The sequence below is a fragment of the Chelmon rostratus genome, chromosome 18 (genome assembly GCF_017976325.1).
Source record: "Chelmon rostratus isolate fCheRos1 chromosome 18, fCheRos1.pri, whole genome shotgun sequence".
Classification (NCBI taxonomy): Eukaryota; Metazoa; Chordata; class Actinopteri; order Chaetodontiformes; family Chaetodontidae; genus Chelmon; species Chelmon rostratus.
In genome coordinates, this window is record NC_055675.1 from 22,425,876 (window position 1) to 22,447,657 (window position 21,782).

At 42.4% G+C, this 21,782-nt stretch overlaps 1 protein-coding gene across 1 annotated transcript in view; it reads right to left on the reverse strand.

Annotated features, from left to right (window-relative positions):
• Window positions 1-1,462: 1,462 nt before the first annotated feature.
• The window catches only part of LOC121622450 (probable serine/threonine-protein kinase kinX), a 32,454-nt gene continuing 12,134 nt past the window's right edge, over window positions 1,463-21,782 (reverse strand). The window contains exons 8-32 of the mRNA XM_041959406.1: window positions 21,467-21,601; window positions 16,434-16,637; window positions 16,293-16,355; window positions 15,256-15,294; window positions 15,102-15,143; window positions 14,905-14,973; window positions 14,346-14,381; window positions 14,076-14,123; window positions 13,599-13,652; window positions 13,459-13,506; window positions 12,931-13,365; window positions 12,014-12,058; window positions 11,895-11,933; window positions 11,721-11,753; window positions 11,567-11,593; window positions 11,437-11,487; window positions 11,277-11,324; window positions 11,112-11,159; window positions 10,984-11,031; window positions 10,789-10,899; window positions 10,677-10,712; window positions 10,033-10,077; window positions 9,916-9,942; window positions 6,765-6,809; window positions 1,463-5,963 (exon numbers count right to left, since the gene is read on the reverse strand). Coding sequence (XP_041815340.1) covers window positions 5,812-5,963; window positions 6,765-6,809; window positions 9,916-9,942; window positions 10,033-10,077; window positions 10,677-10,712; window positions 10,789-10,899; window positions 10,984-11,031; window positions 11,112-11,159; window positions 11,277-11,324; window positions 11,437-11,487; window positions 11,567-11,593; window positions 11,721-11,753; window positions 11,895-11,933; window positions 12,014-12,058; window positions 12,931-13,365; window positions 13,459-13,506; window positions 13,599-13,652; window positions 14,076-14,123; window positions 14,346-14,381; window positions 14,905-14,973; window positions 15,102-15,143; window positions 15,256-15,294; window positions 16,293-16,355; window positions 16,434-16,637; window positions 21,467-21,601 — 1,928 coding nt within the window. The 3' untranslated portion in view covers window positions 1,463-5,811. The remainder of the gene's footprint in view (window positions 5,964-6,764; window positions 6,810-9,915; window positions 9,943-10,032; window positions 10,078-10,676; window positions 10,713-10,788; window positions 10,900-10,983; window positions 11,032-11,111; window positions 11,160-11,276; window positions 11,325-11,436; window positions 11,488-11,566; window positions 11,594-11,720; window positions 11,754-11,894; window positions 11,934-12,013; window positions 12,059-12,930; window positions 13,366-13,458; window positions 13,507-13,598; window positions 13,653-14,075; window positions 14,124-14,345; window positions 14,382-14,904; window positions 14,974-15,101; window positions 15,144-15,255; window positions 15,295-16,292; window positions 16,356-16,433; window positions 16,638-21,466; window positions 21,602-21,782) is intronic.

Sequence of the window (21,782 nt, forward strand, 5' to 3'; positions counted from 1 at the left end):
TGAAAATGAATGCATAACATTCAGTTGGTGATATATTGCTTTAATTTTCATATCACTGTTCTTTGATTGTATAGTGACAGTAGGAGCTGTAGGGAGACCAAACTCAAAACTGACTTGTGAAGTTATTAAGGAAAGCCGGTTTATTATAGGAGCAAAAACTGTTCAGTTAGCAGGTGTTAAATGTATAAATGTCCTCAAAGACAATTTGCTGAAATTCATTCTGTAAAACTGGCAAAATAAATATGGACACACTTAGATTTTCTCACATTTCTCTTCTGCTCTTGAGGGGGGACATCGTGCTTTGATGCATTTGGGCTGTTTCACTTCCATAACTTCTGTCAGACGAGTGGTAAGAAAACATTCAGGTGTTTATTTTAGTTCAGATTTCTGTGCTGGACATTATGCATTTAGTGCATATTTAATAGATAATGATTCATTTGCACATGAAAGCATAACATTTCAGAAAACTTACAATACAAAAACTGTCCTAATGTGAGTATTAACTACTATTTTGTGTCTAAAAAGTTTCAGATTTTAGGCTGAAATATTTTTTTTCTCGTACTCAAAATTCTCAACATCTGCTCAAATCGACAGAAAAAGTTCCTTCAGTCGTTAAGAAAGTGGCCCTGCTAATGGAGGTTAATTTAATGGAGGTAAATGCGTTGCTGTCCAGAGTTTGTTCATTAGCAGCATCATTAGGTAAAGTGTAGAAGTAGTTGGCAGATGGTTACGTAGGTGCAAAAACATTGGTTTGAACATCAGAGACCAGAATTCAAATCTGGTCTCAGGCTTCAGGGTTGTTTTTTTAATATGTGCATATTTTTACTTAATGTAGGAAAATCAGATTAAAGACTCTGACAGCAGAAGCTTGATTTAACGTAGGCGGCTATTCTGATGCCTCCAAACATATTTAGCAAATGAAATCAGTGTGTTTGACGTATTGGATGAGTGTATTAAATATGATATTCTCCATCAGCTCAGTAAATGTGTTTTAGGCTCAAATGTTCGTCTCTTGCTAATTATTCTAGTTTGTAAGAAACATAAAGAAAGAAAGAGTAACGACCTCGCAGATTTCTGAAAATATTTATTGAAATTATGACTCACAAAAGGCATTTTGGTGATTGTGTTTTACTTATTTCCACAGCAGACGCTCTCATTAGAGCCTCTTGAGCCGCTTAGGCAGCCTGAACCGTCTCTGACGACCCTGATTCCAAAACAGCTGTGATGCTGTTTGAAGCAAAAAAACAGAGCGTGACGACTTTTTAACAGTCTGACAGCTTCATCGGCTCCACTGGTTTTTATAAATATCTGCTTATTCTGAATCTGATGCAGCAACACGTTTCAAACAAGTTGGAACAGGAGCAACTAAAGACTCCAAACACACCTGTTTGGATCATTCCACAGGTAAACAGGTTGATTGGTAACAGGTGATAGTATCATGATTGAAAGGCTCAGTGGTTCACAGCGAGGATGTAGCGAGGTTCAACACTTTGTCAACACGTGATTGGATAAAGAGATTAACACCTGGACTCAGGAACACTTCAGGAAACTGCTGTCAGGAAACACAGTTTGTTTGTTCATGACTGATTCTGAGTCCGGACTGTTTTGGAATCAGGGTTTAAAGTCATTTAATTGGCTCATAAAATGTTTAAAACCGACGGAATCAGGCTGCATCCTTCATTACATCATTAAATCATACATGCACCAGGTCGATTACACTTGTAATGTATGAAACCTATTTAAAATGATTGCCCACATACAGTCTGAGAATATTGAATCAAACAAAAAAAATCCTCAGTGATTGAAACAAAAAAACATCTTTCTGTGTGTGAATTTACTTTGAGAGCAAAACATAAAATAAACTAGTATCTACAGTCTTTATACAGCGTTCGCCTGACTGCTGGCTAATGAGTATTTTACACTGGAGAGCGACGCTCGTGTGGAACTGAAGTACGACTCAAAAAGGTGTTTGTGTCCTCCTTTGAAGTACACCATCATGCAAATTACATAATCACATCATCATTAAACAAAACAAGAACCAAACACCCTCAAACCACATTTGTTCAGTCAGCAGATACAATACAACACCTCTGAACCCTTTACGAACACATGACCTCTGCAGCTGCTGCAGGGGTGTGACGGTTAAACACACACTTCATAAATCTGCTTTTAACCCCCTGAGCTCTCCTGACAGGAGGGCAGAAAACCAGCCAATCACCGTGAGACCAACATTTACTGCTGGCTTCCCTCTCTATTCATCATGAAAATGAGTTAATGTGTCTCATGTTGAAGTAAATTACATCTACATTTGTTTCGTTTGTACAGTTTTTAATGTACAATATGAACATTTAATGTTTTTAAGACTGCATTGTTTACATCAGCCTGCAGTATCTTTTATTGCTATATTTCTACATTTATTAAGGGAACTAAGTGAAATTACAGGATGTTATAGAGCATTTTTTGCCTCTCACTTACAAACATCGCCTATTTTTCAACTAAATACCTTCATTTTGAACCAAAACATCAGGTGGTGTGACAGGAAAGCTGAGCAGTAACTAAACATTTCCACGGTAAGATTGTCCAAAAATGTTTGCTTTGATACATCGACCTAAAATAAGATAAGATAAAACTTAAGCTAGCAGCTATCAAAAGGTGTGAAGCTGACGTCTATTTGTGTTGTTTGTCCTCCTCATGGACGAGCTCCTCGAAACGTTGCTCTACAGCGCCACTAGTGGTCAAAAACTCCACAGGAAACCTTTAAAGGCGTAGTAGTCAGGTTGGTTATGTGGAGTGTGTTGTAACTGTGAATAAAATACACAAAATTATCAAAAAAACACTGAGTCACAGAACAACAAACTTCTAATGAAAATGTTTCTTCAGAGAACGAGCAAACCTAACAAGGTCTGTGTAACTTCAACGGATACTGATGAGGCTTTTTTCTGCCTCGGCACAGTGAAAACACGCAGGAAGGAAAAGGGTTTAGAACATGTGATCACTGAGGGAGAAATATTCCACTTTGAATGATCACATGGGTATTTGTGCAGGCAGTGGACCTTGTTGCATGTGCTCCAGTGAGATTAGATGTGATGAGACCAGACTCGCTTTAAAGGCAGCACACAGCTCCAGCTGCATGGTGTAATTACTGTCTGTTGATATCCTTCATTCAGGGCCTCCAGACAGCACAGAGCAGACGCCCAGGACGATTCACAAGGATTCATCGATAAACAAAAGGCTTTACACCTGCAGAACCGCCGACGCCAGGTGTGTTTTTAACCTCACACGCTCATTCAGCTGCTGCTGTGAATGGTTGTCAGGTCTCGAGTGGCCACGTTTGGCATGAGGACTCTTCCACTTCTCGGGTCCGGTGACTTCAAATCTGAATGCCGACTGAAAGCCAGAGGCCAGTTTACCCTCATTTCACAGTCGGACTTATTAAAGTTAACATCGAGCCTCGGGTTTAACGTCCACACTCAAAAACCAGCGCCTGTAGTTAAATGCTATCTGAGACTTGATTGGACTGAATTTGCTTCCAACCCAGATCCAGGATGAGCATGAAGCAGTTTCCTCTGCTTTGCTGTGCAATTAGTGGCCCCGAGCAGCCGCTGACAAACCCTTCAGGGGACTCATGATGAGCTCTGGTTCTCTGCTGTTTTGTCCCCAGCTCGTCTTATTCTCCTCTCGTCTCTGCAGGATCTGTCCCGTGGGAAGCGTTTTCAGATTAGCGTCCTCAGATTATCTTGAGCGAGATTAAATCTGCAGCCGCTCATATCGCTCACATCTTTCCGCTGGCTTTGTGTGAAATTAGCTGCGGGCTCAGTCTGAACACACCTTAAGACTTTCTGGGGACAACACAGCGTCCGTCTGTATGTTAGACATCATCGTAAACTCACCTCACTATGAGGCTTCAGCATCGATCACCTGACCGTCACTCTGATAGATCAGCTGTATCGATAAATCTGCGGCGCTGATTTCTCATTGTGCCTTTTTCTCTGCCAGTTTTGTCCTGGATCTCTAATATTCTCTAAACTTTATACTATAAATACTCTATTCTACACCACACTGGAGTGGAGTCATGATCAAAGTGAGAGCAGGCAGCATGCAGTTACAGAAGTTTCCTGTAATATTTCTATGATCATTCGGTCGGTGCTGCTGAAAATACACCTCCAGACCAAACCACCTCTGAACTACACGCTTCAGGACAGACTTGACTACAGGTGTAGTTACAGGGTTTGGGTGATGGGGTCTGAGTTTGGGTTACTGCCATCCCAGGTGTTAAAAATGAACAAACGCCCTTCTGATGGTGGCCCAACGTTACAGCCACACGTCAAACAGTAACTGCTCTAAGTCAGTTTACGAGGTTTTGTAACCGTAGGCAACCATTCAGCTGCCTCACGGTGCACTACCTGGAATTCACAGGTGAAAGTGAACTTTAAAAAACGATGAGGAATTAACACCAGGTGGGTTATCACCTGTTCAGGGCCTTCCTGTGTGAATGGACACTACAGCAGGCCCTGGACTAACGTGGGTCTTATCCCAGGATTAGGCCTAGTGTAAAAACCCCTTTTGGTTCTTTTCAGTCGAGGTTTTGGTTCGGTAAGACATCAGCAAACAGGCGATGATGCTCGGCGACAGTTCTGCTCCAACAACACGGACTCGGGCTTCGCCGGTCCGGCACAAAACCAGAGCGAGTGAGGTAACTGAAGACATGACAGTGTATGAGGCTCAATAAACAAACTGATGACGAACATGGTAAAAATGACATTAATCCACCGTCGCAGACATCACAGCGTCTCATGAGTTGGTCACATGGAAGCTGTCCCACAGACTCCCTGTCTCTGTCAAAAAGACATTTTAATTGTGTCTCAAACAGCTCAGCTTTAAACAGCTGGCGATCAAACATTCATCAGAACTAAGCTGATTTGTCCTCAAGGATGTCTGAGGTTTAAAGATTCACATGGAAACTAGAGGCCAATTATATAAAAGAAATATTCAAGTACTCAGTGATTATAAGTATCAGATGAGGGGACAAAATACTGAAAACTTTAAACTTCTCCTGCAGACAGACATGAAACAAAACGTGTCTGGGAATGAAAAACGTCTTTAAAGTCTTAAAAATGAGAAACATTTAACATGCCGATGAGACCGTGATCAGAGACAGGGAGGCTGTTTGGATCAGCTGTGGGAGCTCCTGGGATTTGACCCCCCCCCAGCATTTACATACTAATCTGTGGCAGCGAAGCAGCAGAACACAACTGGTCTCGTTCCGGTACGAAGGACGAGGCTGATTTAAATCTGTGATTGGAAATAAAAGAGGATACAAGCTGTTCATCTTTTACATTTTCAAGTTACAACTTCTTTAATAGCTCCTGTAGTTTAAAAAAAATCCAATATTCTTTGTTTTTTCATCTCTTAAAAATGTCTTCTGATGATGCTGAAACTGAAAAACGACATGCAAAAGTATGTTTATGCCTGAATTACAAATATAATCATTATGTACATGAAACTGACTAAGAATATTCACATAAATGCTCCCTTGTTTGGATGTTGGTGATTTTATGTGACTCCTCAGACAGAAGCAGGACGAGCGAAGCGTCAGCTGAGAGGAAAACAAGTATCAGCAGAGACCCAGGAGCTCAACCACACAGAGAGGAAACACGTTCATAAATTAAAGACAACATAGTTGTGTCCATTCTTATCTGTCTGTCTGTGGTTTTCCTCAGACTTTAAGGATTTCACAGATCTAAAAGCATCGCCCCCTGCTGGACTGGAACGTGCAGCGCTATCAGAAATGAGGGGACGGCTCCGGTTGTCCTATTGTCCAGGCGTCCTCGCTGCTCTCTGCTGCTCCAGCATAGACTTGAGCGCAGGGGACATCATGGTGGGGGACATGGCGGGGGTGAAAGGTCGCAAGGGGTAGTGTGCATTTTTACCAGGGACATAAATGCACTGGAAGTATCTCTGGCCTGTGAAGACAGCGAGATGGTGGACAGATGATGGACAACACTGGCAGGGCAGGACGGGGAGTCCAAGCTGAGCTCAAACTTCTTACATGAATATCCAAACTGTGAAAATACTCAACTACAAGTACAAGTTCTGCAATGAAAACCTCAAGAACAAGCATGGAAGTATTATTATTATTAAAATGTCATATCTGATGTTTGTGGATTAATATTACTGCTGTAGATGTTTCAGGTTGAGCTCGTTTGAACTACTTTATATCCTGTTGGCTGGTTTTATCCACAACAATGCATCATATTCTATAAGATCATCATATGTTTGCAGCGCGGCTGTCCTGTGAGAACCTCGTATCTCAGAAAAACAACCTGTTTTCAGCTTTGTGACGATGCATTTTCAGCTGATCCAAGAGGTTTTTTACAAAGTTTATTTAGCTGAAGAAGGACGAGAATTTTCTGAAGACATGAAGGAAAACTTCATCCTTCAGTTTATCACAAACGTTCAGCACATCTGGAGATACGTGGTTTTCAGTAGACAAGAAAGGGGCGGGAAAATTTAATATAAAAAAAGGAACTAGTAACTAAAGCTGTCGGACAAATGTAGTGGAGTAAAAAGTATAAAGTAGCATAAAGTTGAAATCGTCAAGAAAAGTACAAATACTTAAAATTTGTGAGTAAATGTACTTCGTCAAGTTCCACCACTGCTAACGTCAGCACTAAGACTGAAACTAAACCAAATGAAGCTGCTCATCACTCAAAGAGCAGAATACCACCATGAAATGTGGATTATACACCGTCAGCGGCTCTGACCTGGTTTCTTCTTCTCTGTCGTGTTGTCTTCACTCTGAGGCTCCTCTGCAACAAACAGGATGTGAAGTTTAGAAAGTGCATTGACACAGTGTCGGTACGTGAGTGTGTTTCTGTGTGAGAGAGGCAGAAGTCAGAGTGTCCACATGCAGGAAAAGAGGAGAAAAGGGTTCATTCAGACAATGACGGAAAAATTCATTTTTATAGGCCAACAAATATCGTCAGTAACAAACAGAAAACATGTCAACGTTCTTCTGATGTTCTCCTGAGGGCACAAATGTCTGAGTTTACCAGCAGTGCTCAGCAGGCGTTCCAATAACATGCAGCTATCAGCATTCAGTGCTAACGTAGCATTAGCAACCTCGGCTAGCCTCCACCGAATGGAAAAACCGTGCACGTGCTCTCAGGCTGATGATGTTTTCTGAGGTGCGCTGAGCTCTCATGGCCCCCGACTGTATCAGCACTGATTTATGTCTCCCTTCAATAACGATTTATGAAGTAAATCTAAGCTGGGATGAGGTTTTCTAACGATACAAAGTGTAATTTAAATCACTGTTTATGCTGTTTTTTGTGAGGTAAAAACTCTTAAACAGCAGACAGATGTACACTCTGCAGGAAGTCAGTTCAGGGAACCTGAAGCTGCTTCAGACGTTACTGTTTGGAAAGTGTGAAGTCACTCGGGGCTGTGGGGGAGTGCTGATACTCCACTGGATGACTCAAAAAGAACAGAGCGCTAATACCCCAATTTAATGGGCTTCAGTTCATGGATTTAATCAATCCAGCTAAGTATTATTGTTGCTGTATTCATCAAAGGCCGTAATCTCTTCCAGTGACTCGCGGCGGCTCAAAAAGCCAGTAATCTCGTCTCAATCGCTTCATCTCATTAAACTCTGATCACTTATGTTCCTCGTGTCATTAAAAGTCTATTCGTATTGAGTTAACCAGTGGAAGGATGGTGGAAATGAACTGAATACCTTAAGCTTTACAGGAAGCTCGTTTTCCGTTGTCTATGAACAACAAGCATAATGCATCAAACATCGCTGTGAACACACACACACTAACACACACACACACTAACACACACTGAACGAGCCATCCAGGTGACAAACGCTTCATTTATTTAGTCTGAAATGTGTCTCTCTATTCTTTTGACTGCAGCCATCCTGATACATTCATGTGCAGCTCTGAGGCATCATCTTAAAGCCCCTTCACACCGTGACTCCACCCACACAGGTGTCGCCACTTACCTGTCTCCTCAGGGCTGTGTGGGCGTGTACAAACCGTGCTTGACTGACATCTGCAGACTGTCCTATTAGCACTGTTGCGCTCGTTCGGGCGGGACAACAAACCCTGTTATCATTCTCATTAGTACATTGAGCTTTGCGGCGCTGCAGAATCTGCAGCACCTGCAGAGTCCAGCAGCACCTTTAACACCTTTCATGCATATTGATCAGATATTGATCACAGTCTCACTGCTGTTCTGAAGCAGGACTACGGTTTCTGCAGCTGACACACTCGCTCACTGCCACTCAGCTCCTCCCACTCTTCCTCAGTCACCTGACCTCTACCTGCCGACACACCTGCCCGTCATTCCCCTGATCAGCTCCTGAGCTCATATATGGACGACTTTCACGCAGTTTCTTGCCGCATTGTCTTTTGTTCTTGTGTCTAAAGGTTGATAGTTCTGAGCTGGTCGTCCTGACTTCTGATCTAAACACATCCACGTGAATCTGCTGCTGATGTTTGCACGTCTGCGAACTTCACGAGCATATTCACACACCTTAAAGGAGGCGGGCGGAGTAGGCTGGCAGCTCATGGTCACAGAGACTCAAACAGTAGTAACTTTAGTTTATTAGAAATATAACTGAAGTATAAGTACACTTTTACTGTTTGTGCTTAATACAAAGTATGTTTGACGTATACTTTTAAAAAGTGTGCTTCTAAATAGATGAAATTAAGTTGAAAAAAACAACGATGAATAGACTAATCCTGCAGTACAAAGTGGTATTTAAAAGTACTTGTATACTAAATTACAATGTATATTTATTTTCAGATCCATTGTAATGCACTGTTAGCAGCTTAATTCAAGTGTACTTTAATTTCGCTTCATTTGAAGTATTTTCAAGTATATTTCATTGGTGATATAATACAATTGTACTGATTTTCACTGGTGGACTTCAGAACAGAAGCTACAGCTCCGCTGTCGAAGGGACAGATACAGGAAATCTTTCCTGCCACATGCCATTACACTGTACAATAACAGCTAAAAAAAAAAAACAATACTTCTTATCACTACTGTTTGCTACTTTTGATATTTTAATTATTATGTATATAATTTTTACTGCTTGCTATTTAGATATTTTATTCTGTATAGTTTGTTCTTTTTAGTCCTATTTCACAAATTTTCAGTTCTTCACTGTGTGCATGCTCACAGTCACGATACACTTTATTTTCTACACACTGCCATTTCCTGTTGATATTCTTTTTTGTGCAATACTTTTTCATTACTACTGTTTACTATTTTGCTATTTTATTATTATTTATATCTAATAATAATCTTTTTACTGCTCTCTATTTTGATATTTTATTATGTATAGTTTGTTCTTTATAGTCTTATTTCACAATTTTTCACTTATTTCACTGTGTGTAATTCTGCTGCTGCACTGCAATTTCTCAGCTTGGGATAAATAAATAATATATACATACATAATCTATGTATCTATCTATTTAAAAAGTTGTGCTAATTTAGCAACTTTTCACACTCCAAGTATACTTAAGTAAGGACTTCAAGTGTACTCGAAGGCCACAAAAATAGCACAAAGTGTACTCGGCACATTCTTTAAAAAGTTTAACTTCATATTTTTCACCAGCGTTCTATCAAAGCACAAATCAGCTGAAAGGAAATGATGGAAACTACGAAGCTGCGACATCACGAACGTCCAGTGAAAGCTCTGTGCTTTCTGTTCGCTGTCTGTTTCCTGGGAGGTGTCTCAGTACAGCAGATTACAGGTTAGCATCTGTTTGTCCCTCACATCCCTCACAGGTAGTTCCTTCACCTAAAACCACGATCTGTTCTGGAGCCGATCGGTTTAGTCAGCAGAAAGAGTCGTTATGTTTGACTGGATATTATCTGCACTGATGCTCTCATACTCACTGGGCTTTGCTGGTTGTTTCTCTTTATCTAAATGGGGGGAGGAAACAGAGAGAAACTGATCAATGTGGACGTCCACAGCAACACATGAGACTTCACTTTCTAATTCTGGATCCATACCTTGAGCCTCTTTGGCAGATTTCTTTTCATCCCTCTCGGCTTTGCCTGCGAGAGGAGAGACAGCCCTATTACAGCCTGCCAAATAACTCTCCATAATTGTGCTGTAAATTTAATATTCTCGCCATATTATTGCCCTCTCAGTGTAATACAGCTTGACATGTCCTTAATTAGAATTTTATCATGCATAAAACAGCCCATTTAATCTCATAATCTGCGACTACGTTTCCAACAAGCGTGATTAGTCCTGAAAGACGTCTGCGGGGACTGAACATTTCCACGTTTGTTTGGACAGAAATCAGCGTCCTCTGGCTGCTCCTCCACTGTTTGACTCCTGTTTATAAGACACTAAGTCTCTGTTTGTCCTCCAGAGACAAAGAACACTTCAGAAAAACACGTATTATGAATATTAATGGAATCAAAACGTTGGGAGTCGCTCAGCGTTGCAGACGTTTGTACTCTCGTCGTCATGAGTTTGTGTTTTCAGTGCAGGACGTCGACTTGCTGCATGTTATCTCTTATCTCCTTCTTCTGTGGCCTCTGACATTTAAAAAACTGATGCTTTTATGTGCAGAATGTGGATCAAACCCACAAATACACAAACAAGACAAGAATACATACATATGACGTAATAAATGTGCACTCACTTCTCCTCTCGGCCAGTAATTTTGATCTTGTCTTGACTGAAAATAAAAAGAGGTTAAAGTTCAGATCTGGTGCTGAAGCTCCATCGTCTCTTTAAATAAACTGACGTGTTACCTGATTCGAACGAGGATCTGGCCTTGGCCTGAGAGGTCACGTTCGCCCTGCTCGCAGCCTCTGGTCTCACTCTCAGTCTGATGGGCTGCGGACGTGGTTCTGGTTCTGGATCTGACAGATTGGACTCACTTGAGTTCAGCATGTGCGCAGACAGAGAGGATGACGAAGGTGAGGAAGGGTGCGCGTGCTCGTTACCTCTATCTGCCGCAGACGCTTTGGCTCTGCTCCTGACGGGTGACGCCTCTGAGAGGAGCAAAAACAATTAGTTGTCGTGACACCGATGATTGACTCGCAGCAAATGAGACGCCAGCGTGTGTTGTCACCTGTCTTTACGGCGGCTGGTTTCCTCTTCTGTTGCGCGGCTGCGGGCTCTAACACAACGAGGAGAGAGCCGTGATTAGAGGCCTGAATCAGATGTTTGCTCACCGGTGATGGCAGCAGATATTAGGAGGGAGAATGATGAATGAATGGTGTGAATGATGCTTCACCTTTCTTAGCAGCTGCAGCGCTTCTGGTTTTCTCTTTCGCAGCCGGCTCTGTCGAAACAAAAGCACCGAGTGAATCACACCTGCCGGGGCCGCTCACACCTCGACATCACTGCTCTCTGACGAGCTTGATTGTTCTTGTGTTAAGTCGACTGTTCGTTACCTTTCTTCGCCACTGCAGGACTTTTAGGTTTCTCTTTTCTTGAGGTTGGTTCTGTCACAGAAAACACTTAATAAGCAAAACATGTTGAATTAAAATGAAAAAGAAAACCTTTGTTAAAGTGTTTATTCACCTTGCTTTGCTTTGCTCTCAGCAGCATCTAAAACAGGTTGAATTAAGTGATTCATTTCTTACTAAAGAGTGTAAATGTATCTGTATATTCACAGGAAAAACTGCTGTGCACGACATAGAAAGCGCCACATTACTGAGCTGTAAACACAAATTACCTTTCTTTGTCTTCTCTTTGCTCGCTGCCGGCTCTGAGGGGATAATTGCAGTGAAATGGCCGTGCAGTTAATTTTCCATAATGAATGCGTTCATACAGCACATCGTGTCATCGTACACCCCTGCTAGCTGCTGCAGCTGTGGTGTGTCGGTGGGTCTGGGGAAGTGTACTGTACCTTTTTCTGAATCAGCAGCCTTGACTTTCTTCTTTGCAGCTGGAAAATGTCAGATATTAGTTTCGTTCACGGCAGTAATGAACAGAAATAGTGATGTATGTGAGGTTAATAGATTGTACCTTTCTTGGTGGAAGCAGCCTTCACTTCTTCCTCAACAGCCGCTTCTTTAAGAGAGAAGAGTTTTCATTTAATGTCACATCACAAAACTTCATCATTCATTAATATTCTGAGGCTAAAATATGTGTTTGCAACGTCAATGAAAGTTTCCAAAGATTATCTCAACTATGTTTGTAAGAAAAAAGGACAACATCACTTTATTAGAGTTTGAAGCAAAATCCTGATCTGAAATGAAACTTTTCATTTATTCATTTTAGACTTTTTGCATCCCAACAGATTCAAAAGTTTTTAAAGGTTGTATAAAACCTAAAAGGTAAAATTAGAAAAGGAGTTTAATGATTGAGGCTTTTTCTAGTTTCGAGCTTTGAGATTTTCTTCCTGAACTTCTGGATGGAAAGTTTATTTCACACATTAAGGCAACTCAAATTGGTTTAAACTGAGCATTAAAGATATTAAAAAAGAAATATATCAAAAACAAAATGCAAATGAAAACATTTTAAAATAAATCAGAAGCTTAAAATGAGTCAAAGTCAGAACAAGGTTTGTTCCACCTCAGCGATGCACAGCCAGGAAAAGTTTAACATTTTACTTCATGCTGGTGTTCGTTTTTCAGCTTTTTTGCAGCATAAATTCACCTGTAATCCTATTTCATCATCATCTGCGGCCGTACCTGCTCAAATCTGCTCAAATCTGATCAACGTTTGCAGGTAGTTTCCAAACATTTTTACGCTGAAATTATTTTATTTTTCTTTGAGTGACACAAGATTGCTCACACATCGCGTCCTGTATGTGATAGAACAGTTCGGTCATATTGACTGAAAGCTTTGAACCTGCACGTCCTGTAAGACCGTTTACTGTGTCTGTGTCATGAATGTGTGGTTAAAGAAATAAAAGAATAGGGCCAGTTAGCTCTCCTCACCCTGGACTGGAGCTACAGCAGCTGGACTCTGGATCTCAGCCTGAGCAGGAGCTGCTGGTTCTGTGGCCTCTGGCTGGACTGGCTGAACTGGTTCAGCTGCTGGGACCGGCTGGACCGGCTGGACCGACTCAGCTGCTGGGACCGGCTGGACCGGCTGAGCCGCTGGGACCGGCTGGACCGGTTCAGCCGCTGGGGCCGGCTGGACCAACTGGACCGGCTCAGCCGCTGGGGCCGGATGGACTGGCTGGACCGGCTCAGCCGCAGGAACTGGCTGGACCGGTTCCGGTTGAGGCTGCATCACTGGCGGCTGGTACGGTTGATACTGCGCGTAGAGCGGCTGCATCATTGGAGGTGGCTGTTGCTGATAGAGCGGCTGCTGAGGTGGTGGAGCTCCGGGGTGGACGGGGTGGGCGGTCAGAACAGGAGCAGAAGGAGCTGTTTTTATATTCCAGGGGGAGAGACAGAAACACGTTCACAGAACAGTCACCGGCTGATATTACATCACCTGTAACAGCTGAGAGTGAATACCTGACATGGTCGGAGGAGGGTACGGGTTGTCTGTGACGATGTGATGAACTGGAAGATCAAGCAGGACGTCATCAAATCTGATTGATTTTCCCTCTGTGGTAACGTCAGCATGAAGGCTTCCTGAATTCTTTGCTACTTACCGTACCAGCCGGGTGGAGACGGGCAGTAGACGGGCGCAGGTCTGCACGGCCCAACTGAAACAGACCAAAGCAGAGCGTCTTTGTCACTTTATGTTAATTACTCTGCTACAGCTCAGAGGGAAATATTGCACTTTTACTACTAATACATTAATTTGACAATTATTGGTTACTTTGCAGAAATAAATTATTCACACAAAACATAAATCCACTCGTGCATTTTGATGTATTAAAATAGACAAAGTTACCCAGCAGAAAGTAAAGTAATTTAAATTAAATCCACATTTACCAGCTGCAACATGGAAGTGACTGAACACATTAATGCATCACTAACTCTCGTCCAGATATATGACAAATGAATATGTAACGTAATTGTACCAGAGTATTTTTATACTCCAAGGTTACTACTTGCACTTTTATTTACATGCAGCTACTTTAAAAACCTTTTTAAAATCAGAATAAAAACAGCAGGTTTTCTACCTTCTTGTCCAGATTCTGGGACCTTTTCTTGTTTTTTGGTCTCTTTCTCTGTGGAAAAAAAATGATGATGACGATGATGACTGATGAAAAACCTAATATTACTAAGCTGGTCTGTTCTGTGCATGACATCTACTTCCTGTCTGTCCGTCCTGGGACAGGGACCCCTCCTCTGTTCAGGTTTCATCCTTTTTGGGTTGTATGAATAAACCTGACTCCGACAGTCTTCACATGGTTCATACAGGACAGCACGTCTGAGACTGATTCACTTACTTGTTTTGGAAGTCTTGGTCTTTTCCGGCTTCTTGGCTTTTTTATTGGAATTTAGGAGAGAAAACATCCCGTTAATGAAAGCTGTGACTGTGGAAACGTGAAATAGTGCTAATGACCCTTGTCTCGAGTCAAACAGCTGAGCCACATTTTTATTTTTCAGTCGGCTTGCTGGAATTATTCATATGATCTTTTTGAAGCTTTTGTTTTGGAAGCTTCTTACAGTTAAGGCTTATTTTTAAAAGAATATTTCAACATTTTGGAAAATGTGTTTTCTGTTAAAGCAGAAATCATCTCATGTCTGTATGATAAATAGCTTAGCTTAGCTTAGCATAAAGACTGGAAACACAGGGAAACAGTTAGCCTGGCTTTGTCGGGTGCTAACAAACCCTCTAAAACTCACAAATGAACACATGCTCCCTCCCTTGTGCAAAAAACAAAAGTGTAAAAACAACAGTTTTGTTTGTGTGATAAATCTCTTTCTTTGTCTTCAGGCCAACTGTTTTCCAGACTTGATGCTAAGCTACGCTAACCCTGCAGGGACTCTGAGAACTCTGAGTACCTCTGAGAATTGTGGGAATTCTTCTGATCCTCCTGAGTTTTGGCTCAAGATTTGCAATCCTGGGCAGAGCTGAATGAAAACACACACACACACACACACACACACACACACACACACACACACACACACGATTAAACTGATTGCAGCACGACAACAACAGTTTTAGAAAAACGGCTTATCACAGTGTTGATCGTTACCTTTCCTTTTAGGCTTTTCGTCCGTCTTCACAGCTTCACGCTCTTAAAAACAAGAAATCAAACACTGATGAACGAGTGCTTAGAAAACTGAAGGAACTTTATTTGATGACGATAAGACATTTACGGCCTTTAATTAAAAATCTGTTATCGGCACCTTTTCTCCTCCTGACAGCTGAAACCCTCCTCGGAGCTTCTGAAAACACAAACATGAGATCACAGAATCACATAAAAAACTGCTTTATGCTACATCGTATTGTCTCTGTCGCATATGGAGTTAATTAAGTGTGAATATAACATTTAAAAATGAAAATCCTAAATGACTCTCCAATCAAAAAGGATTTGTAAACCACATTTTATTTATTTTCCTATAAAAATTCCTCATTTCTGACAAAAAAGCATAACTTTTACTACAGTATTGATCACTGATGGAAAGTAACGAAGGACATTTACTCAAATACATTATTTCCATATACTTTATCCCTCTACTCCACTACATTTACTCGAGCGCTAAAGTTACTCTAGATCCTTATTAAGATTAAGATTTGATATTGAAGAGTCTGGTCTGGGCCCTTCACAATGATTCACGTCTATGAGTCGTTGCGGTTCCACCAACCAGAGATTTCCCCTCAAACTTCACACATGGTTTTATTTAAAAACAGTTTTTTTATCAAAAAATCCAATATTTCACCCAAAAAAAAGTCTAGAATTTGAATACTTTCCTGTTCCTCCTCATCATTAACATCATCATCATCATCTCAGGGCCCCTCAGATTTATCTTGGGACCCTTTGGAGGGACCCGACCCCTTGGTTGGGAACCACTGGTCTGAACTACCTGCAGTGAGGTAAAGATGAGCTCCACCTCAAGCAGCTGCAGCAGTAAAAAGCTGCTTACACTCATTCAATTTTGTCATATATAATAAGAAATATCAGGCGTTTTGATACTTTAAGTGCACTCTGTTGTACTTTTACTTCAGTTGGGTTGTGGATGCAGAACTTTTACTGTTAATGGAGTATTACTACATCGTGGTATTGATACTTCCGTAATCGACAGCACTGATATTAATCATCATTATTTTGAAAAGACTCTTCTTTTGATCCTCTTCTCTTTTGTGGAAGTCTGATTTATTTGAGTCAGTCTAAGTGGTCATACTGGTTGTACTGGTCATACTGGTCGTACTGGTCTCCACCAACCTTTTCTGTCGTGCGTCTTGGCTGCAGCCTCTCTGGTCTTTGCGGAGCTCACACACGGACACCCTGAAGGCACAAAGCATGAAGGTTCAGTTCCGGTGACGGTGAAGTGACACACACCTGTGACGGTCCTCGTTCTCTCACCTGTCGCTTCGGTCTTCGCCGCTTCTTCCTCAGGCTCAGGCACAGGTTTGATCACGTCCACTGCCGCCTTCTCCTCGCCGTCGTCTTCATCGTACTCCTCCTCTTTTTTATCCTCGGGTTCGTCCACGCTTTTCTTCAGTTCAGCTGTCGGCTCTTCATCCTCTCCCTCGTCCTCCTCCTCGGGAGCGGCGGGCTGACTGGTACCTGAGGGTGAAAGCAGCAACTGGCTCAAACACTTCTACTCATCTGTGAGGCGGCTGCGTCCTGGTGTTAATTTAAACACAAGATACTTGTGCTCAAAAAGAGGATTCATTCTCAGTGAAGAACCTTGGAGCTCTAATCTGCCTCTATACCTGCCAAAGAGCAGTGATTCCTAACACGTCTCTGGGGGTCATCAGGTGGAAACCTCCCTTCAACAGTGTTTCGCCTACTTAGTCCCACTACACCTCCAGGAGGTTAGGCAGTGAACTCCGGCGTCCCAGAGTCACCCCCCCTAGTGCCAGTTCACACTGCTCCTACACAATCCAAACAGCACCGCCACGTTCAACTGACCCAGAGATGCTCCAGGTAGTGGCCAGTACCGATGCTACCATTTAACTATTGCTAAAGCTACTGCTAACCACTAGGAAGAACAGAAGAAGACAATACAGTTCCGATGCTACCATTTAGCTAATGTTACGTGCTAACCGCTACCTGCTAAGAGGAACAGAAGAAGACAATAAAGCTAGATTCACCTATACTGTTAATGTTAATTGCTAGCTACCAATGCTAACTGCTAAGATACTATCATACTCTCACCGCTTTAGCTATTGTTAGCTGCTACAATGCTACCACAGGCCTAGATGCCACATGTAACTGCCGATTGCCACACTACCATCATCTACCCCTGCCTCTCACCAACTGCACCAAGAAAAAGCGGGGTGGGAATACAAACCCTGGTTCGGGTAGGGGATAGAAAATAAAGAGGTAGAGTCAAAAGATGAAAGTAGGGATTGGATACAGACCCTTGTTCGGGTAGGGGGTGGAAAATTTAGAAGGTGCTGAAGGTGGAGGCCTAAACCACAGACTAGATTTAACAGCCTCTTCTAACATTTCCTTCAAGAAGCAGCAAACCCTACCATTTCCTTCAAAAAGCAAACAGAGCAGGAAAACAAACCCTAACATTTCCTTCAAGAAGCAAACAAAACAGGAAAACAACCAAAAAGATCAAAAAACAAGCCAACTCTGTGTCTTACCACGCAAACTCACCTGAACAGGCCGCATGGTCCCAAAGAGAGACTCTAGCTGGCCACACCCCCACCTTATCTAAACTTCCTGGTTCTCTTCCTATTGGCAGAGCGAGAAGATGGGGCGGGGAAAGCAGAGCAGAGGAGAGGTGTCTTGTTCAGACTTTAACCTCTTTTCTTGCCGGGATAGGCATGCATGTCCTCTGCCTGCCCCCCCCCCCCCCCCCCCCCCCACTGTCCCTATTTCACTCCCCAACTACTATTATTTCTCCTGATCCATATCCACTGACTAGACCTAGCAGCCTCATCTGACATCTCCCTCACTGTCTTTCTTAAATTTTGCCCATGCACTCCCAGCTCCCTCAACAGTGAAACAGCTGACCCTGCAACAAAACCTCTACACCCCACTTCAACCGGACAGACCCTGGTCTTCCATCCCCTCTGCTCAGATTCTGTCTTTAAATCTGCATACTTAGTCTTCTTCCTTTCATAAGCTGCCTCCACTGAATTTTCCCAAGGGACTGTTAACTCAATAAAATACACAGTCTTTTTACTCATGGACCATAAGACAATGTCTGGCCTCAGATTACTATAAACAATTTCCTGGGGCACAACTAGCTTTCCTCCCAAGTCGACCTGCATTTGCCAATCATCAGCCCCTACCAGGCAGCCACCTACCTGCTTTCTCCCTGACTTAGCAGCTCTATTTTTCTCCCCCTCTCGAACAAACTGCACATCTAACCTCTCCTTTCTAGAACTTCCAGAATTCACCTGCTTCCTTCTCTCCTCAATGCCTGCGGCTAAGCTTCTCAGCACCTGATTATGCCGCCATGTATACCGGCCTTGTGATAAGCTAATTCTACAACCTGACAAAATGTGCTTTAAACTTGCTGTACCTGAGCAGATTGGGCACGATTGATCGCCCTGTACCCAGAGACTTAGGTTCTGCGGGGTTGGCAACACATCGTATGTCGCCCCTATCAGAAATTTAATACGGCCTTCCTCCATATTCCACAGGTCCCTCCAACTAAGTTTCCTCTTCTCAACACCTTCCCAATTCAACCATTGTCCCTGTTTGGCTTGACCAACTGCTTTTGCCCCTCTTAACAACTCCTCCTGCCTACGCATCTGTTCCACTACAAGCTTTCTTTTCTCCTTTAGACCTGCTTTATTCCACACTGGTTTGCCTGGGCCAAGCCCCAAGCCTCCCCGGCCAAATTGAACATTTCCTACTATTTCTGCATGCCTAAGAGCTGCCTCTGCCTCCTGCACTGCTGCCCTTGGGTTCCATTTCCTCCCCCCAGAAGGATTCGGAACCACATTGCTAACTAACATGTCCTTACTCCCAGATAGTAAAAGTTCTGTCCTAACCTTAGTGCATTTAAACTCCTCTGTTAGACTGGATACTGGCAGCTGAAGCATTCCTTTCCCATACAAAGCTACATTGCTTAAGCACCTGGGAGCACCCAACCATTTTCTAATATAAGAGCTAACTAGCCTTTCCATTCTCTCTGCTACAGATAATGGGACTTCATATACTGACATTGGCCACATTAACCTAGGATACAAGCCAAACTGCAAGCACCACAACCTCAGTTTTCCTGAGAGCCCTGATTTATCTATTCTCTCCAGCCCTTCTGCAACATCCTTTCTAAATTGCACAACCTGTTCAACATCATTCAGGTCCACATTGTACCACCGTCCTAGACTCTTAACTGATTTCTCCCTAATTGTTGGGATTTCCTCACCATCTATAGCAAACTTTCTATCACTTACTTTCCCTCTGTATATTGAAATACTCCTTGACTTACTAGGCTTAATCTTCATACTAGCCCACTTGAGATTCTGATTGACTTTATCTAACAACCTCCTTGTACATGGCACTGTTGAAGTTAGCAGTGTCATATCATCCATATAAGCCCTAATTGGTGGAAGACGCATTCCATTCTGCCGTCTCTCCCCACCTACGACCCACCTGGAAGCCCTAATAATTACCTCCATAGCCATTGTGAAAGCTAGCGGGGACACTGTACATCCTGCCATAATACCAACCTCCAATCTTTGCCAGCCTGTTGTGAGCTCTGCGATACTTGCACACAGTCTGATGTCTTGGAAATATGCTTTCACCAAGTTAACAACTATCTCCGGCACTTTAAAGTAGTCAAAGGAACTCCAAATAAGGTTATGTGGCACTGACCCAAACGCATTAGCCAGATCTAAAAATACAACATTCAAGTCTCTTTTCTCCCTCTTAGCTGTCTGAATCTGATGCCAAATCATGCTAGTATGCTCTAAGCATCCCGCAAATCCTGGTATCCCTGCTTTTTGCACTGTCGTATCTATCATACCATTCCTTTCTAAGTATTTAGCCAGCCTCTGTGCTACGATACTAAAGAAAATCTTTCCCTCAACATTTAGGAGAGAAATCATCCGAAACTGGCTAAGGTCCGATGACTCCTTCTCCTTAGGGATGAAGACACCTCCTGCCCTGCGCCATGCTCTTGGAATACTTTGTTTCTCCCAAACTATTCTCAGGTATCTCCGTTAAAGAGCCATGAATGGAGCCATGAATGGTCAGCTGTCCATTCAGTCTTCAGTAAGAAACAGTTTAAGGAGTAGTTTGAAATGTTACAGCCATCCATGATTCCACTGCAGTCCCTCAGCAAACTTAACTTTTCAAAACTTTCTAAAACGACAGCACACTACCACAAAACAAGCCCCCTGCTGGCCACAGTGGGGTATGGTAATATTAATATTTTTACTCTGATAGTCTGTTTGAGATGCATTCTGTGATTATATTACTCTGTTGTGGTTCAAGGATGAAAATCTGAAGGATAAATCTGCTTCTGATGTGTCTCAGTTTGGAGGAGCTGCTGGTTATAACTGGCCACAGCAATAAAATAACAGAACAGCACACCGTGTGGGGCCTTGTGTTATCTGTACAGCACAGATCTCAGTGGTTTTTACGCTGCCTGGCAGCTTTTCTCCTGTAAATCCAGAGCTTTCTCTCTTTGCTGAAACCGAATGAAGCAGAATCACAAGCAGCAACTAACATGCGGAGGGTCGAAGCTGAAAACCAGAGGAAGCAGCTGCAGCATCATTAATGTTGGATAAAACCCTGCAGAGTCAGCGGTAACCAGCCCACAGGTAGAGCTGTGCTTTTCTTTTGGTTTCAGGGTTGCAGCCTGTTGCAGATCTGAACATCCTCGCTCGCATTGATCATCCTGCTGTCGTATCATGTCCATGCCACTTTCAGAAGTTGCAACAGAGAAAAGGCTGCAGATGTTTTGATCTTTTATCACAGGAATGTAATACACATGTAGAGGAGAAATAAGGACAGTGTGATGAAACAGCACCTAATTTAGCCTAAAAAAGAAATAAAATAAGGAAATTATGACTGACCCTTTCAGTTTTACCTTTTAGTCTATTTATTTGCAGAAGGACTGTGGATATTTCGTCTGCTAAGCTGTGAACTGGCAGAATGAGCTCAACAACATCACTTTTTATAAGTTAAACTGCAGCTGCAGACGGACGTGCAGGAAAGTGACCTCACATGCACGGTGCTGGATTCACTTTTAACAGATATCATTTAACAGTTTTGCAGCTTTTGCATGAGGAAGTTATGAATTATGATGATTATTACTGGCTTCATTATTCCTTTAAAAACACTAAATGTCACAGTTTACTCGAGCTGAACTGATGGCACTGGCTCAGAGAAGCAGCTTAATGACGTGTTAAACGAGCTCTGATAAGCTCAAACTGTTGAACTGGGTGTTAAAGGAGGATTAATGGATGAGCGATAGTCACCAGTTTCTTCACTTTCATCCTCCTCAGAGTCGTCTTCATCAGCGGCCTGTTCGACGTCCTCCTCCTCCTCCTCCTCGGTGTCTCCCTCAGTCTTTACTGCCTCCCCCTGGACCGTGAACGCTGCTGCAGTGGTGGCTGCAAACACAGCATCAACGATGGAGCACTGAATATTCAGATCCTTTACTTAAGTAAAAGTACTAATACCACAATGACTATATTATACTACTATATATATTATATGTCATTAGATTAGATTAGATAAAAAATGTTATTTTAAATGCTTTATTTTATTTAATATATTAATTATTACTCTTTC